The sequence below is a fragment of the Equus przewalskii genome, chromosome 5, assembly GCF_037783145.1.
Source record: "Equus przewalskii isolate Varuska chromosome 5, EquPr2, whole genome shotgun sequence".
In the NCBI taxonomy this organism is placed as follows: domain Eukaryota; kingdom Metazoa; phylum Chordata; class Mammalia; order Perissodactyla; family Equidae; genus Equus; species Equus przewalskii.
Genome location: NC_091835.1, coordinates 22,573,105 through 22,592,232, shown reverse-complemented (window position 1 = coordinate 22,592,232; position 19,128 = coordinate 22,573,105). Strand labels below are relative to the sequence as shown.

Here is a 19,128-nt window from a genome sequence, read left to right as displayed (position 1 = left end):
ACAGATTTTTTTAAAACCGCCATTAAAAAGTGAAATGGACAGGAAGAGCTGTGGGCACTGACCTGTGTGCCCCTATTGACTCCCCAGCCACCCCAACCCCATCTGATGCGCTGTCCAGAAGTCAGCGACACCCCAGGTGCAGAGGCCTTCCTGGACTGGCCTCTTCACCTCTCTGAATGACCTTGGTGACCACTCCCTTCATTCTGGAAAGTCACTTCCATGGAGTAAATGACACACATGCTCCTGGGTCTTTCCCGCCCTTGTGCCTGTCCCTGCTGCTGCCCCCTCCCCAGATTCTGTCCTCAGCACTATTCTGTCCTCCGCCCACCCCTCTCAGGACCTCTCCCTGCCCCTGGGCCTCAGCCAGCACCCTCAGCAAATCTGCAGCCCCCAACTACCTTCTAGGGACCTCTATGGCTGGCAGCAGTCTGTGTCCCCACCCCTTGCTGTCCCCTGCTACCTTGCCAATCAGAATTATCTGCCATTCACCCAGTACCCACCTGACTTCCCGCTCCAGGCCTGCCGTCATCGTGTCCCCGCTCCCTTGGAATCTTTTCAAACGTCCCCTTCACTACACGTTCCAATTCTGCCCCTTCTTCAGAGGCCAGATCAGATGCCACCCTCTCCTGAAGTCCGGCCTGAGCCACCCCATCCGCCAAGCTGGCATTAGTTTCCTCTCTGAACTCTCTGTGGCTCTCATGGATCTTAGCACTATTCGCCTCCCGTTCTAGTCACATCCGCTCAGGTTTAGCTCCCCTCCTGACCATAAACTCTTTACAGCAAATCCTGAGGCTTCTCCACATTGGAACCCCCAACAGCCCCGGCCAGGACACCAACTGAACAGCCCTCAATACCTAGGAGTTGAACGGAAGACCCAAGGAATGGCATCTCTCTCCTGTCCTGGAAGACGGTGTCTCCTTTATCACGTTACTTGACTGTATTCCTCACTAATCGCAAATAAAGCAAGCCTAGTAATCTCATTTGAAACAGAACTTGCTCAAAACTATTTTCCAAGTTTATGTGGACTATAGTAGGTAACCATAAAAATTGTTTCTAATTATTAGGTAAATTCCTTATATCTTTTCAACTACACAAGAAAAAAAAAAAAGGAAAGCTCAATAATTAGTATAATATTGATATATTTTGCAGCTGATCAAAAAGTGCCCAGAAGTTGGCAAGCTCTGCTTTGGCGGCCCAGGGTTCGCGGGTTTGGATCCCAGATGTGGACCTATGTACTGCTCATCAAGCCATGCTGTGGCACTGTCTCACAAAGTAGAGGAAGATGGGCACAGATGTTAGGTCCGGACCAATTTTCCTCACCAAAAAAAAAAGTACCCAGTAGTTGACCAAAAGCAAACTAGCATGATGGTCAATGTTTCCATCACAAGCACTTGCCAGGATTTAGTTCCATCCACTTTATAATTACTCAGTGCCCACAAGTGCTCCACTTGGGTTCAGGAGCACAGAAGATACTCAAGCCAGAGTCCCAATCTGGGCTCGAAGGAGGTGGACAGTGTGGTTGAGAGCACGAGGCATAGAGTGACTGCATAATAACTCAAGTCACTTTATTATCAGGTGTCAGGTTGACTCTGCCTGTACCGACAGGCTAGACACCAGGGCAGAAGAATGTCCAGGCTACTGCCACCTGGATCTTGGTTTTTCCTTTTGCCTCCTAAGAACAACTAATGAACACTCCCCAGTCCACCTCCCCACCCGCCTCCACATTCCTCTTGCCAAGCTTTCAAAGGATGTAATGCTGCCGCTGACAAGCAGAGAAGCCTCCAGCCCCCTCCCCGAAAAATGCCAGAGGTAAGTTATTGCAGGAATGTTCTTTAAATTTATGAGTTTGGGGAAAATACTAGGATGAGGGATAGGAGAGAAGCGATGTACCGAATACCCAGGGAGACCCTATGGCTGCACCTCGAGCCCCGACATAGACGTTAAAGGTGAGCCAGCTGAGACAGAAGGCGTGCCTCTGCTTCGAAATACTTTCAACACATCCATCACTGTTGCAGAAACGGGGGTCGATCCGTGGAGTCATGGCCTTGAGGAATCTGAGTCTAGGAACCACATATTTTCTTGGCAGGACTTTAGAGCCTTTCCTCTGCCTTTTTTAGGTTCTGCAGCAGTGCACGAGAAAGCTCCTTTGGTGAAATCCCTGCTGTTGGCAGGGCCGTCGGGGGTAGGGAAGAAAATGCTGGTCCATGCCATCTGTACCGAAACGGGAGCCAACCTCTTCGACTTGTCCGCAGCCAACATTGCGGGGAAATACCCCGGCAAAAATGGCCTCCAAATGATGCTGCATATGGTCTTCAAGGTATCTGTTACATGTCTTGGTTTCCAGTTCTCTGTCTTTCAAACTACATTTTCAAATCCTGCAATTAGTTTCCTTAAAGCAGCTAGCACGGACCCTTGCAGTTAATTTCCTTTGGCTGACAGGCACGTCCCTCTTAAACCTCCCGATTGCATCCTCCTGTAAATTACTTACTTATTGCATCTGGCTGAGCATCCAAAAGTTAGAGAAAGCTTCTTTCTTTGCATAAACACCCTGCTGTGCCATCCAGATCAGCCTCCTCCTGCCACAGGAATCCTTCCTGGAATGCTCCCACGTCTCATTGAAAATTAAATCGATGATATCTGTTTTTAGCCCATCTCCCCTCAATAATGGCATCAGATATTTGCATTTTGGGGTATTCTTTCTCACATGATCAATTGCCAATGTATGGTACCTTCTGCACATCAGCTCCTGACACAGCTAATAAGAGGAGCCTGCAGGAAGCCAAGCTGACCACAGTAATGTAAATGCTCATTTATATGGCAGGGCTAGAGAACCCAGTGTCCTAAAAGATCCATGCACTCCGCAGCTCTTATCTTAGATGAGCTCTTCACTTTCCTGGATCTCCGTTTTGTCATCACCAAAATGAACGAGTCAAACCGAATGATATTGAGGTGCTTTGTCGACCCTAAAAGCAATGATTCTCTTATATAGTTCAGATATAGAAGATGATGGTGATAGATAGATGATAGACGGATGATAGATGATAGACAGATGATAGATAGATAATCACAGTTACATATAGACGCAATATGCATATATGTATATACACACACACACACACACACACACACACACCAGGATTACCAAGTTTTAAAGCATTTTGGTACAGAATATTTATATGTGATATTACAACTTCACAAGATTTCATTTTTATTTGGTTGAGTACCTCAAGGTTATCCTTCTGCTGTTCAATTCGCTTTTAGTTGCTAGAATGCCAGATAGCCAGCTTTTGCTATATCAAAATGTACACAGAGCAGGGACCATCCCATATGTGGGGCTAGACGTCAGTTCTGCATACACTTTCCAGGGGCCTCTAAAGCATGGGGAGTGGTTATAATAAACGGTTGCTCATAGGAATGGTTCCTTTTCTGTATCATCCTAGCGGCCATAAGTGGGAAACTGATGGTGATGGGGTTTCTTCCCTTAGCCAAATGGTCCAACCCTGTGGCAAGTTAGGACATTCCCCGCTCTCCATTTCTCCCTTGCTGGTCCTAAAGGAATCCATGGAAAGGAATTTGGAAGAACTGGGAGAAAGGAGAGGAAGAAGGTCGACAGAGAATAAAGACTGTTGAGCTATTTAATAGAGCGCCTCACAGGGCTGGGTGTCTCACAGCTTTGTTTCGTTTTATGGAACCTTCACAGCAGCCCAGTGAAGAGTCCGTCCTAATCCCCATTTACAGATAAAGAGATGGGGCTCTGAGACCTTAGTAACTTGCCCAAGGCTACCGAGTTCAAGCGGCTGAATCGGGATTCAAACCTAGGTCCTTCTCTTCTTTATCCTCCTGCACTATTGCACAAATCTTAAGGGTATATTTTCATGAGCTTTGAAAAATGTGTACAACTGTGAACCACCATTTTCAGGTGCTTTTCGGTCCTTGTATAACTTCTTTTTTGAGATGTCTGTTCAAGCCATTTGCCTACTTTCCACTGGACTATTGGTCTTGCCATTTGTAAGAGTTCTTTACATATTCTGGATACAAGATCTTTGTCAGATACATGTATTACGAATGTTTTCTCTCATTCTCTAACTAGCTTTTTCATTTTCTAATTGTTTTGTTGTTGTTGTTTCTTTGTCCTATCAATTACTGAAAGAGAGTGTTAAACCCGCAACCATGGCTGTGGGATTCTGTATTTTCCCCTTCAGTTCCGTCTTTGTCTCCCAGATGTTGAAGTTATGAGATGCAGCCGCGTCCAGGATTGTTATGTCTTCCTGATTGGTTATTTTATCGTGATGGAATGTCCCTTTTTGTCTTAGTAATACTCTTGGTCTTAAAGTCTGTCTAGCCTGCTCTTAATAGAGCCGCATCAGCTTTTTTTATACTCTTTTATTTTCAATGTCTTTATAGTGGAAGTGCATTTCTTGCGCATAGCACGTGGTTGAGCGTTGCTTTCTTATTCAGTCTGACAACATATGCCATTGAGTTGGAGCATCGGCTCTGTTTACGTTCATTGCAATTATTCCTATGGTTGAGTTAGGTCTACCATTTTGCTGTTTCTTCTCCATATGTTCCAGTTCTTTTTTCATTCTTCTGTTTCTCCTTTCCTGCCTTCTTTTGGGTTAACTCAGTACTTTTTAGTATTTCATTTGCATCCCTCAATTGTCTTCTTAGCAATGCCTCTTTCTTATTTTTTAGTGATTGCTCTACAGATTACAATAGTCATTTTTAACTTATCATAGTCTACATAGAGTTAATACTGTACTATTTTACATAAAATGTGAGAACCTTATAATAGTGTAATCCATTTATTATCCCTTGTCCTTTATGCTTTTATCATACATTTTACATCTAGAAATGTTTTAAACACCACATTAGAGTATTGTTATTTTTGCATTAGTTGTTTGTCTTTTAAAGAAATTAAGAGGAAAAAATGTAGTATTTTACACTTACCCACAAATTTACCATTTTTGTTATTCGTCACTCCTTTCTTTTGACCCAAGTTTCCACTTGGTGTCATTTCTCTTTCAGCTGAAGAATTTCCTTTAGCATTTCTTTTAGTCCAGGTCTGCTGGCCTCAAATTTTCTTAGCTTTCATTTTATTTTTAAATGCCTTGCATTGCCTCCATTTTTGAAGAATATTTTTGCTGGACATAGAATTCTGAGTTGATACATTTTCCTTTCCACACTTTAAGGATGTTTTTCCATTGTCTTCTTCCCTCCATTGTTTCTGATGAAAAGTTATCAAAAATTCAAATTGTTGATCTCCTGTGTGTGATGTGTCATTATTCTTTGAATGGTTGTAAGATTTTCTTTTTATTCTGGTTTTCATCAGTTTCACTTGATGTGTCTAGATGTTTGTGTTTGTTCTTTGTCCTTAAAGTGCTTGTGGCTCACTGTGCTCATTGAATCTGTCAATATATGCTTTAAATCAAATTTGGGAAATTTTTGCCCTTATTTCCTCAAATATTTTTTCTGCCCCATTCTCTCTCCTCTCCTTCTAAGGCTCCAATAACATATATATTTGACTGTTTCATATTGTTCCACAAGTCACTGAGATTCTGTTCTCTCCAGTTGACACATCAGATAATTTCTATTAGTCTGTATTCAAGTTTATCTACCCTTTCTTCTACCATTTCCAATCTGCTATTAAACCTATCTTATGGACTGATTCTGTACTTCTGATATTTTCCTTTTCAGTTCTAGAGTTTAAATTTGCTTATTTTTTGTAGGCTTTGTTTCTCTGCTGTAATTCTCCATCTGTTCGTTCAATATGACTATCTTTTCCTTTAAGTCCTTGACTTAACAGTTGCCTTATGATCTTTATCTGCTAATTTCAATACTGGGTCATCTTTGGGTGAATGTTTCTATTTGGCTGATTTTCCCTTGACTATGCATCACATTTTCCTGTTTCTTCATATGACTAATAATTATTTTATTGTATGTTAGACATTGTGGGATGATATGTTGTTGACATTCTGAAGCATGTTGAGCTTTGTCCTAAAAGCCAGTTAAATCGCTGACTGATCAGCTTGAACTTACAGAGTCTCTGTTTTCCATTTTGTCAGTGTGGGGATCTGTTTTGATTTTGCCCATAGTCCAGAGTAAATCCCTTCATCCTGGAATATAGTCTTTACTTTGAGGCTTCCATAGCAAGCCTGAGGTGTTTACCAAGCTCCTCTAACTTGGCATAAGCTCGGATCTGTGCTCAGTTCTTTTAGTTTTCCAGCTCTTGCTTTCCACCAAGCTTCTTGGAATCTTCCCTCCTGCGTGCACACTTCCCAAGTTAGCCCAGGATTTCAAGGCAAGTTGGAATTTAAAGACCGGCAGCCTGATTTGTGGCCTCTGTGTTCTTAACCACCAACTCTAAGCACTAAATTCCTTGGAGGAAAAGTAAAAGAAACCCGTCTCTTGCCCAAGAGAACACCTAAATTCATTCATTCTAAACACCACATTTTGTTGACATTGTCAAGTAACAGACAGAAGCACACAAATATAGAAATTGGCATTTCATAAGCATCTATATATCCCAGATCCTTTTCTACATTTCTCTGTATTAATTCATTCCATCCTCACAACAGCCTTATGAGATAGGCACTATCATTATGCTCATTTTACTGATAAGAAAACTGAGGCACAGAGCATTTAGGTAATTTTGCTGGGTTGCAATGTGATGCACAGTCTGGATCCAGAGCCGCCAGGTTTGATAACCATTATTCAGACTCTCACTGAAGTAGGGCTGAACTACACCTCTCTTCTCCCACCTACCACATGGCTCAGTCACTCCTGGTGTGACTCTAGGACACAGCTAACATAATGTCATCATGATGTTCTCACGCTCAGGAAATTATTTGTTCCTGCTGCTAAGAGGTTTTTTCTTGACATCAGATAAACTGTCTTTGCATTTGTTAGAATCATTGCAAACTGACATTACGTGGACCACAAAATGCTGAATGTCAGTTTATCAAAATGTGGAACAGCACATTTATCCACCTAGGCCACTCCGTGTCAGAGTGCCTGACACACACCTCATTAAGCTTCACCTTCCCTGTGTATATAACTGATTAATGAAAGACCCAGAGGTCGCAGGAGTAGGAGTCATTCAATTAAAAATCGCACACAGCGAGGCCCCTGCATCCTGGCGTGACTGACAGAGCAGCTATCTGCCTTGCAAAGAGGTATTTGCTTTTAATTAACCAAGGGAAAGCGGGAAATTATGCCCATGCTGGTAAAGCAATGGCAGGAAGCCATAGTGCGTTCCTGTGTTATGTGAGCCATAGAACGGGGCCCGTGGCTTGAGTACAGCAAGATCTGTAGCATTTGCTGGAGAAGGTGAAATAACAGAAGGGCCTGGTTACTCATCACGTCTTCTTATAAAGAATTCCTGTTACTGAATTCATCTCCAGAGAGTAAAGAATGCAACTAAGTCTCCGTAGCATGGTGGTTGAGTTCACATGCTCTGCTTTGGTGGCCCAGGGTTCTCGGGTTCAGATCCAAGGTGTGGACCTACACACCGCTCATCAAGCCCTGCTGTGGTGGCATCCCACATACAAAATAGAGGAAGACTGGCACAGATGTTAGCTCAGTGACAAACTTCCTCAAGCAAAAAGAGGAAGATTGGCAACAGACGTTAGCTCAGGGCCAATCTTCCTCACCAAAAAAAAAAAAAAAAAAGAAAAAACACAAGAGGAAACTGTTCATAATCTCACTTCTGACTGGTGGCATTTGCTTCACCCACAACACCTTGCACACGTGGAAACACCCTGGGGATGAGAGTCTCTGATTCATTTCAAAAGAACGAAATCAAATCCATTTTGTTACCATTACTTTTGGAGGGTTCCTTTATTTGACACACAATAACTTCAATAGATTAACAGCTGGGGGGGTTCCTTTAAGAAATGTGATTGCATGGGGCTGGCCTGGTGGTGTAGCAGTTAAGTGTGCACATTCCGCTTCGGCAGCCCAGGGTTCTCTGGTTCAGATCCCGGGTGTGGACATGGCACCACTAGTCAAGCCATGCTGTGGCAGGCATCCCACATATAAAGTAGAGGAAGATGGGCGTGGATGTGAGCTCAGAGCCAGTCTTCCTCAGCAAAAGAAGAGGAGGGTTGGCGACAGATGTTAGCTCAGGGCTAATCTTCCTCAAAATATTAAAAAAAAGAAAGAAATGTGATTACTGTACAAGTAAACAAATGTTATTTAAAATTCTCTCCTCTACAAAACCTATATGTGGAAAAGAATAGAGATCCATTTCACAAGGAAACAGAAATGTTTCTGACAATTAAGGAACACATGTAAATGATTAATATTTAACATATGTTTTGTGGACAAAAGAAGTTACGAAGGCAAGACACCAGCCTCCTCGGGTTTATAGCAGTAAATTGGGTGTGGAGGAGTAGGAAGGACTCTCGTTGTCTGGCCAGGAGTCCAACATGTGCTGAGGAGTTTTACACACTGTCTTTTTTAATTGCACCCATCCCTGATGAGGCAGGAATTAATGTCCCCAGTCTACAGACAAAAAAGACTCAGGCCCAGAGAGCTTAATTTGAGCAAAAAGACAAAAGAGCTAAAGGGCTGGCATCTGGATTTAAGCCTAGCTCTGAGTGCAGAGCCGTCACATGGCCCCCAGCCAGCCTCTGGGGGAGTGAAGGTTCCGTCACTCCCGGCCCTGTGCCTTCTTGGTGACCCAAGGGCAAGGCCATTCCTGGGCCAAAGTATCAGCGGGGGACATTGCGGCATGAGACCATGAAGGAACTGGAAGTTGTTGCATCCTGTTGGCATACCCGCCCGGGATGGCTCTTCTTCCTGAGTTCCCCCTTCCATGACCGTGCAGCCCCTCATGAGAAGGCCAGCGGGGACAGGGTGAGCCCAGGAAAGCAGGCCGGAGCAGAGAACTCCTCATCCTGAGCTCTGCGTCTTGGGAGAGATGTTGTCTCTTCCCCGTGGTCCTCGCGTCCTCCCTCCCTTCCTTTGCACATGATCCGGCCACTGAGGGCTACAACCGGAGGGAGAGCTGGCAGAGCAGCCTACGGAGGCCGCCTAGCCAGTGTCCGGTCTAGGCCACGTGGCCCACACTGGCCTGCGAGCCCGGACAAAAGGAGGCTGCGATGCTGCTGGTGCCTCCTCATTGGGCTCACAGCCAACAGCCTCTGGCCTCAGGCCAGAGGATCCTGCCCAGATGTGCTGGTGTCAACAGCTGGGCCAGGAGTCAGGCGATGGGGAGCCCAGCCAGCTCTGTTTGTATAGCTTACGGAGACTCCTCCTCCTGGTTAATAATGCAAACAAAGGCATTGTTGCTATTGGTGGGTGATTTTTGTTTTAAGCACACAGATGTGTAATAAATATGTTAGTCCCACCTTTGCAAGAAGGAGAAAGCAAAGATCTACACTTGACCCCAAAAAACAGCTGCTCAAGTGAGAGAGAGAAGAGAAGAGAAGAAAAAGGTAGAGAAGAGAGGAGGGGAAGGGAGAGGAGGGGAGAGAGAGAAACAGGACGTAGCCCTTTGTTGCAGGAAGGCAGGGACTGGTGACCGTAAGACCTGATGGGTCTGCCATCTGAAATCCAGGTCCCCTTCCACTGTGTCCTGGAGACAGTTTCAGGTTGAGGAAGGGAGCGGACGTAGGCATCAAAGATTTTTTTTTTACATAGACTCTATATTTTAGAGCAGTTTTAGGTTCACAGCAAAATTGAGCGGGAACTCCAGAGCAGTCCCACGTACCCCCTGAGGTGGGGTGGACTCCGCAGGGGGAGAGGGCGCCAGACTGCAGATGCCCCGGGCGTCGTCTCTCAGGAGGCTCTGTGACAACATTCTGCAGGCTGTAAGTCACCGTCAATACAGTGGGCATCTGCTCTTGTTCTGTGCTGGCATAACAGGGACGAGCTGGGACCCGGCGCCATGCCACAGGCATTAAGATTTTTAACCGACTTGGAAACACTTACAGCAGAGGGTGCCTGAAATGTGGGTAAAACGTGCCGTGGGAGGCTGAGTCTGGCCTTGCACACGGCATCCACCCCTGTGCTTCTCAGAGTTGGCCCAGAGTCCGTGCGTCTGGCGTGAATCCATTGGCCCTAGTGTAGTCAGGAGTGGGCCGGGAGGAGGAGAGGGCTCCGAGGAAAGTCCGGATGACTTGTAAGCCTGATGGCTGGCACCGTCCAGACACCTTCCTCTGGAGTACAGCCTGACAATCAGCAATAGCGTCCACATGTTCCTGTCACTAACGCTGACTTGGCTCCCCCCGCATCACCTGTCACAGTCTAGCAACTGTGCCTGCATCCCCACTCCCTCCTGGTCCTCTCCTCTGCCTCAGTTTGCCTTCCTTTCCATCCAGGGTAGGCTGAGCCAAGCTCCTGACTCTTTAATACACCTCTGCTCTTCTTCTGATTATCATTTATGGTTTATGCCAGCTAATACCCAGTGAGGACTTGAAGTAACTTCCACAATCTCGTAAAAGCTAATGCAGGGAAATAGAAGTTTAAAATAGCACTTTAAAATAGTGGAAATACAGAACAAAATGTCTTCACATATTAAGTATATTAAAGTATTTAAACAGAATCTAAGTGACTGCAGTGCAGGAAAGTGAGCCCCAGCTCTCCAATAACCCATACCTTTCCAACTCCTCCCCAATATGGCGGCACCTCGCTGGTGGCTGCCTGATGACTGTGCCCGGCAGCTCCCATTCAGATGTGGGAAGCTACATACTCTGCAGGCAGGGACCATGTCTCTCAGTTCCCAGATGTCCCCTGCCTCCCACCGTGGAGCCTGACACATCATAGATGCTCAGCAAATATGTATGGAATGGATAGACGGATGGATGGGTGGGTGGGTGGGTGGGTAGATGGATGGAAGAATGGATGGATGGATGGATGGATGGATGGGTGGATGGATGGGTAGGTAGATGAGTGCATGGATGGATGGATGGATGGATGGATGGATGGAAAGGTAGATGGGTGTATAGACTGCTGGATGGATGGGTGGATGGATGGGTGAATGGATGGATGATCCTTTTCAGTTTGGTAAACTGAGACACACCCACTGAAAAAAGTAGCTAGTGTTTTCCTGGAGTTCTCTTTGGCAAGCAAAATAGGACCCTTTCGAAAAGAACTTCCAAGGCTTCCAAGAGTCATTTGAGCAGATCTTGTTACTAACTCAAGCATGCCAAACACAAACAGGTTTTCATCGTTAAGCCATTATATCCTAACCCAAGAGAATCTAATTCTGATGGTGAATGTTTGACAACGTCTCTTTGGAGGATACAGAAGATCAAATCCATAAAACTCACATCGAGGGAGATGTCTTAATTGTTTGATCGAGCTTCCAAGAATCTGACAAAGCACATGTGGGTGGAAATTCGTCTTTATTCCAGAAGTGACACAAAACTGAAAACCTGTAGCGATATTTGCTGGGACTGAAGAGCCCTCTACTGGCAGCTGAAGTAAATTACCTTTTGTAACTTCCGAAAAGTTCAATTATGAATTAATTACATTTAATTGCCCATGACCTCAAACTATCTGTGAGTAATTTAAATGACGGCTTTTCATCGCTAAATGAAAATGAAAAGAGCAAAGGATACCATTTTTCATTAACAAATTAGCAAAGAGGTTTTTTTTATTGCTAATACTTGTTGCGAAGAGTGTAGAAGCCAGATCCACTTCTTAGGACTGGAGGGAGTATAAATTGAGACCTCCCAGGAGTGCAGGTTGACAACACACATAAAAACATGAACAACACACAGCCTGCCGACCCTGTAGCTTCTCGTGACTCTGGTGGTGTTCTAAGGAAATGACCAGTCATGTGCCCAAAAGTGCTCTGAGCACTGTGGTTTAGTTAGAGTGCAGAAACCATCCACGTGTTCAAAAACAGGGGCTAGATCAATAAATTATGAGACAGCATGTTAAAATGATGTTGGAGAAGGAAATTTCATATTAAGGGAACAAGAATATAAAGCAGCGAATGTGGAACAATTTCAATTGTGCAAATACGGAAAAAAGTCTGCAAAGATAGGAAGTTCTCAATGGAGGGGGTGAAGAGCGTTGTTGAAGTCAGTCTGCATATGTATTCTGAAATCTTTACTAATGAATTTGCAATAACAGTCAGAAAGGACCGAATTTCTGGCAGACCTGTCTTCAGAGCTCAGCCCCGGTGCATCGGCAAATGTCCCTTGTGTCACCGGCACTGCCTGTGGCAGAAGGTCCATGGCGCAAGGAAGACCAGCCCTTCTTATCTCCAAGGTCATCTCTGCCCCCTTTCCTCCCCATCCCACGCCATCTCCAAACTCTGCGCTGCCCATCTTTCTGAAAGACCTTTCTCTGTCTCTGTCTCTGTCTCTGTCTCTGTCTCTGTCTCTGTTGCATTCGTACCTCAGCTCCCTGACACGTGGCTTCTGTCCCCTCCATGCCCTGAGACAACACCAGTGACCTCCTGGTCATCAGACCCTCAGGCCAGCACTGGCCGCCGCTGCCCACTCCCTTCCTGCACCTGTGTCTTCTCTGGGCTCTGAGGACAGCTCTGTCTTCTGTGCCCCTTTGTCCTCTTTGGTGCTGCTCTTCCTTCTCAGCATCCCCCCCACCCCATCAACGTCTTCACCTGGTGGTCCCACCTCCAGCCCTCGTGTGCCCTCATCCACTCTCCCCCTTTACTTGGGAATCCCTCCATCCATTCCCATGGCTCCACTCCATCGTTGGCTGCAGCCCCAGGCCACCCTCACAGCCTCACGTCTGCCTCCTCTTCTACTGGGGGGCTCCTTGAGGGCAGGGGCCCGGGCACCTAGCTCAGTGTCTGGCGCGTCAACGCTCCTCTGTAAACATTTCTTGATGGAAGAGATGAGAGAATGGCTCTCATTCTACATGCTGGGCCAAAAATAATACAGCCAGTCTTTCTTCCCTATGACTGTCTTTCAACTATTTGAAAACAGTTAACTTACCCCCTTGAGTCTTCTTTCACCCAAAGAAAAGAGCCTCAGTGCCTTCGGTCCTTCCTGGTAGGAGGTTTTCCTCCTGGGAATGCCCAGTTTTCCATGCCTCTCTTCTCTGCCCAGAACTGAGCACGGTCACCAGGTGTCCCCTGACCAGCTGGCCACTCAGGAAGGTCAGGAAAATCAGAGATTCAGGCTCAGGAGGACAAGAGAGTGATAGTTTTAGAGTTCGTCCTGCTGGAATGAAAGATGATGGTGGAAGATACAGGTCAAGGGTAACGAGATGCTCTGGAAGAGGCCTTATATGTCCCACGCAACATGGCAGCGTGCTGCCTGGTTCACAGCACAGGCCTGGGGTGTTGGGCAGACCCAGGTCTGATTCGGGGTCTGACACTTCTCCGGTACTTGTGGGGCACTTTCCTTGCCCCTCTCTCTGCCTCAGTGACCTCAAGTATAAAAGGGGGGAAGGTGTGGGACGTGCTTGGCATGGTATGTGGCACGTGGCGAGGGAGGGCAGAATGGTGCCGTAGATACCAAGACACTTTGCAAATAAACGTTCCTCGTATTGTTACCATGAAAGAACTCTCTTGGGAAATGTTTTCTGTTTCATTTGATCATAATGGAGCACTTCCAAACCACGTCACCGCCAGAGTCCTCCACACAGCCCTGTGGGCCCTGAAGCAGGTGACGGGGCCTGGGAAAGAAATTCCTGCACAGGTGTGTGTGAAAAATACAGGAAGTGTGGAATTCCCCATGCGCTCTGAAAGAGCATCAAGTTCAGGGAACAATGGTTAACTTTCCACATTCAATGGAACGGTGGGGCCAGGTTTTCAAAACAACTTTAAACAAGGTGCCAGAAATAAGACTGTTGGTCTGAAAAGGATCCCCAGCTAAGAAGATTCCTGTATCTCAAGTCCATCCAGGCAGCTGACTTTGTTAAAAGCAGAAAGAGGAAAAGTGCCACTGAAGTCCTTGGTACCCACATCTGCGATTCCCATTAAGAAAAGCCGGATTGGGAGAAGAGAGGCGCACAAATGAAAACTATGGAAAATCCTCTGCTTGCCAGATGGCCATGGGAGAGGCGAGGTCTGTGGCATCGACAAGAGCACAGTTCAGCCTAAGACAGGAGACAATTGTTTCTGGGAAAATTGTTTTTCCACTGGTTTCAGTTCTAAAACTAAGATTTTTTTAAGAGGGGCTGAAAAGAATAAGATCTTGCCTTTGTTATTATAAACAAAATATCTTTTGCCTAAGAAGCTGGAAACCTTTTACAGACAGTATCTCGTTTCTTACTTTTGTTGGGGGGCTGGAAGTAGGCAAGATTTTTTAAAAATTATTTTATTGAGGTCATATTGGCTTATAACACTGTGTAAATTTCAGGTGTACATTATTATATATCGGTTTCTGTATAGACTGCATCGTGCTCACCACCAATAGTCTAGTCTTTCTGCATCACCATCCTTATGTGCCCCTTTACCACCAACCCCCTTCCCCTCTGGTAACCACTAATCCGTTCTCTTCATCCACATCTTTGTTTATCTTCCACATGTGAGTGAAATCACACAGTGCTTGTCTTTGTCTGGCTTATTTCACCTAACATAATACCCTCAAGGTCCATCCATATTGTCCCAAATGGCACAATTTTGTCTTTTTTATGGCTGAGGAGTACCCCGTGGTATATATATGCCACATCTTCTTTATCCAATCATCCATTGGTGGGCACTTGGGTTGCTTCCCCGTCCTGGCTATTGTGACTAATGCTGCAATGCACATAGGGGTGCATGAGTCTCTTTGAATTGTTGATTTCAAGTTCTTTGGATAAATACCCAGTAGAGGGATAGCTGGGTCATATTGACTTACACTCAAAATAGCTTTGGTGGAACAATGGTTCCTTGGAGGTGGCCCCCGTGACACTTTAGGCCACGTTGGAAAGAAGTTGAGGGACTTAAAGTAAGGAACTGGGAGAATGGGCTAACTGATGGAGTTGAAAGAGATTAGGAGGGAAATGGATAGACTTTGGGATTGTGAGATGTGGCTTGGAGAGGCAAGGGTGGATACCCAAGTGTCTGGCTTGAGCAAATGAGGGAACCTGTGGATGTGGCCGTGCTTCCAGCACAGACTCGGCAGCCATCAGCCCGGCCTTGCAGCCTGCTTCTGCCGCTTTCTAACTGTGTGACCCTGGACAGGTCACTTAGCGTCTCTGAGCCTCAGTTTCCCCATCTACGAACAGGGATAATAATAATGGTACCTGCTTTCTAGTACAGCAGTGAGGGTGAACAAGTGATTGCAGGTGAAGTCCTCAGAGGGGAGGATGTGCTGGCTCCGTGCTGGCCCTGACCATGCATGGGACTCCAGGTGGATGCGTGTGGCCCAGGTCTGGCACACGGCTGCTCGCTAACTGCTGGCACTCATTGTTACTGTCACACCATGCCACGCCACCTCAGTACTGGGATTAAAACTTGCGATTCTGAATTCTTAAACTCTGTGGTCCTGGGTCTAAAAAATAACGCCTGCCAAACCGTAGTTGGCTGGTACTGATTCCTCTCTGAACATCCCTGTTGGGGGGTCCATGACTGCACCAGCCCAGGTGTCGGACTGGCACCAGGATCCAGTTAAATCCACTTTTGTCTTTGAACGTGCATAATCTGCTTCCCTTGGGACATAATGCTGGGGGACCAGGCACGGCCACAGCATTCCTGATGATTTTTCCATCGTTTGTTAAATGCCTGTCTTGGTTTAAAAATCACGCCTGCTGCCTTAATGATGTTTTAAGAAATATAAAAATAGGAGTCCGTAACACTGGATTCTCTGTAGCTGGAGACAGCTTTGATCTGTCTCAATTTCGCACAAAGCACAAATTGTTGCAAAAACGCCCAAACTTCGCTCTCATGGGGGCGCTTTGAAGAGACCGTTAGGTGTGTGGCAATTATTCGCGGGCCCAGGGTAAGTCCCAGCGCTGTTGCCGAGCCCAGCCCGCCCTGGAGCGGCTCAGAGCTACTTTCCAGGCGAAACCTTGGCCACAAAGGCACAGCCACACGGAAACGAACAAATGGCGTCAGGGGGCCCCTTGTGCTGAGACGGTTTTTCTCACGATGAGCAAACTTGAATAAAGCTGGGAGCAACAGACGAGGAGGCTGTAATTAAAACTCGTGGCCCGATTCCCTGTTTGTTTGCAGCAGAAAACCGTTGGTTTATTTCAAACCAAATCAAGTGGAGGTGCTCAGCGTCCTGGAATAGAATGTGCAGCCCTCCAGGGTGTCCATAAGGTGGGAGAGGAGGCCGCGGTGGTGCCCCCACTGCAGGGGAGGAGGGGTACGGTGGCGCGTGCTGTGGAGCCCCATCAGGCTCTGCCACCCGCGAGAGCCGTCACAGGGAGCCGTCAAGTCATGCTGTTGGCTGGGGCTCAAGTGCATGCCCAAGAGCGAGTTGCCTTTCCAACCGAGACCCTCCCTTCTCCTTGCAGGTGGCCCACCAGCTCCAGCCCTCCGTGGTGTGGATCGGAGACACAGAAAAAACCTTCTACAAGAAAGTCCCCAGCGCCGAAAGGATGGTGAGGGTTACTCCAGCCGTTCTTCATTTGGCCCTTTCTTTCCTCTGAGGGGCCCCTGACCCGGGACCCCCCTCTGCTTCTCGAGAAGGTCTTGCTTTTTTGAGGGAGGAACAAAGCAGAGGGGCAGCTGTCGCTCTCTGTGCTGAGTATTTGTCTGTATTTGAAAGGATCCAGTGGTCTGATTTTATGAGACAATTTAGTAAAAAAAAAAAAAAAAAAAAATGAAAGAAAGCATGGAAGAAGGTGGGAGGGGGAGCTTCAAGCCCAAGTAGGATTCGGAGGTAAGAAACAATCTGGAGAACTCCGCTCCGTCAGAGTAGACGGCACACATCGGAGTTATGATTAGGATTTCCTATTGTTCATAATAATAAATAGCAAAAGGCCTGAAATTTATGAACAAAGGCCGTCAATGAAACTGCTAAGTGCGTGCACTGGGGGCCTCGGGGGAACCGCCTTTGAATTGCTTCCTTCCTTCTTTTCTCTCCTTTCAATGGCCCCCCTCCCCCGCACTTCCCCCCACCAATCGCCAGCAAATTTCCCACAAGTTTAAAAAAAAAAAAAATTGCAACTACACATGATTGTTATTCCACATCAATTTGCACCAAAGCAAATAGTGGTTAACTGTGAATTTCTGATTAAATTCATAAGGATTTTAATCACTTTGGATCCTTATGTATTATACATCATTTTTAGCAGGTAGAGATCATTTGGATAAAGAGCGAAAGCTCAACCTCTCCTTCCCCAAATGAGCCTTGATTGCCCTGTCATTTCAGAAACTAAGAGGACTCATTTATTATTTAATCCGGGAATGTAGTAGTTAGCTCCCTCTGCTGGCGAAGTGGGTGCATTGGAAAAATAAAAAAGTCCACGCTGAGGAAACTTGAAGGCAGTTCCTACGAAGCAGATGAGAAAGCTAAAGAGAGATGCAGCACGGTGTTTGGTCCAAGGTGTCACACACACCTGATGTCATCAGAAGCTTTGTCACATTAACGGACAAGGGCTACTGGCTCTCCCACTGGACATCAGCCTGGGGAGTGGGAAGTCGGGCAACTTGGGTTCCAGGCTGCTCTGCCTTTAACCTTAGCTGGCTGTGTGTCCGTGAGCAAGTAACTTAACCTCTCTGAGCTTCCACTTCCTTACTGTCTAAGAGTTTCAAGGAGAACAGCCTCCGAGTTCATGAAGCCCCCCTTGCATTCTCTCTCAGGACCCCCTCGAGCTGTCGGCTTGCTGTCAGCAACTTCAGCCGTCCGCCCATCTGCACACCTGAGTAGGTGGACAACATGAGGCATGTGACACGCTCATTTATAAGGGAGCCAAAGGAGCACTGGGGCAGGGCTAACGGGGGCCTTTGAGGGAGAGCTGACAACAGGGAATGACATGTGGGTCCAGTAGGTGCCTCCCCTAAAGGGAATGCATGGGAAGGGGACAGACAGCCGCAAAGGTGGCGATGATGACAGACTCGAGTCTCCAGAACCGTCACCTGACTCGGCCCTCTTGTTGGTGACACCGAGATGTTCTCTCAGCACAGCCTCTGATTCCCACAGATATGGGTGCTGACCAGTTTTCTTCCTATGGAAAATGACAGCCTTTGGGGGCAGAGTCTTTGTTGTGGACAAATGGGACACTTACTCTGTCCACCTTTGCATTGGAAGCGTCCATTGCGTGTCCGGGATATTAACTGCACTGAAGACCATGGATCACGCCCTGGAATAAACCGCAGAGCACCTAGTGAATACAGAAGAGGAGTTTCCTGGTCCCTGAACATCCACAAGGCCAGCTGGGGGCCTGAGCCGTCCCGGTCCAGACAGAGCTGCAAGAGGCGTGCGCCCTCCGACCAGCAGGCCGGGACCCAGCTCCAACACCCCGACTTTGGGAGAGCGGAGTACGGGGAACCACGGCATGGGCATCCTCCAGCTGCACACAGGCCACGGGTCCCTGCTCACCCCACCTCCTGGGCCTGCCCCCCCGGAGAGCAGGGCTGCAGGGTTCCTGTGCCTTCCTGGGCCTCTGGGGCCAGGGCTGGGCCAGCTCTGCTCTCCTTCCCAGCCCCCAGCCTCTGACTCCTCCCTTACCCGAGTCCCTCAGCCAGCAGGGCCTGGGGCGGCCACAAGCACTGGCCATCCGCGTTCTGAAGGTGACCGGCCAACAGCAAGGGCAGCAGCTGCGTCGCGGAGGAGAGGAATCCGGGAGGCGTCACCAGTGGCTTCTCAGTGCATCGCTCGGCCACCTGGGAACCCAGCAGAGCATCTACCACCTGCCCCAGCATCTGTCCCAAAGGCATTGAGACACAGGGAAAAATTCCACCTGCAGAAAAACCAGGAGGCTGCTGTGCCCACTGCCCACAGCCCCGACACCAACAGCACCCCCAAAGCAGAGACCCGGTCCCCACGCCTAGGACAGGAAGCGGAGGCCCTGGGAGTACCATGCATATGTCAGGGAAGCACCCAGCAACCCTGGGAGGGGGGCAGCCTCCCACGGATTTGCAGAAGAGGACAAAGGCTCCATCCGAGAGGGCGCACAACTGGTTAGAGGTGGCCCTGGAACTCAGAAACGATTCCATCCGTCCGAATGCAGAGGCTGAGCCCTGCTCTCCAACTGGATGCCGCTCTCAGGTAGACGACACCGAGTGCCAGCCACTGGCTTCCCAGTCTGCCCTCCCGCGTGCTTCAACTA

The 19,128-nt window shown here is 47.4% G+C and overlaps 1 protein-coding gene across 4 annotated transcripts in view; it reads left to right on the top strand.

Moving 5' to 3' along the window:
* Nucleotides 1-19,128, top strand: part of IQCA1 (IQ motif containing with AAA domain 1) — a 155,622-nt gene that overhangs the window by 115,890 nt on the left and 20,604 nt on the right. For all 4 annotated transcript variants that reach the window (XM_070618671.1, XM_070618669.1, XM_070618672.1 and 1 more), the window contains 2 exons: nt 2,118-2,317; nt 16,369-16,455. In XM_070618671.1, coding sequence (XP_070474772.1) covers nt 2,118-2,317; nt 16,369-16,455 — 287 coding nt within the window. The remainder of the gene's footprint in view (nt 1-2,117; nt 2,318-16,368; nt 16,456-19,128) is intronic.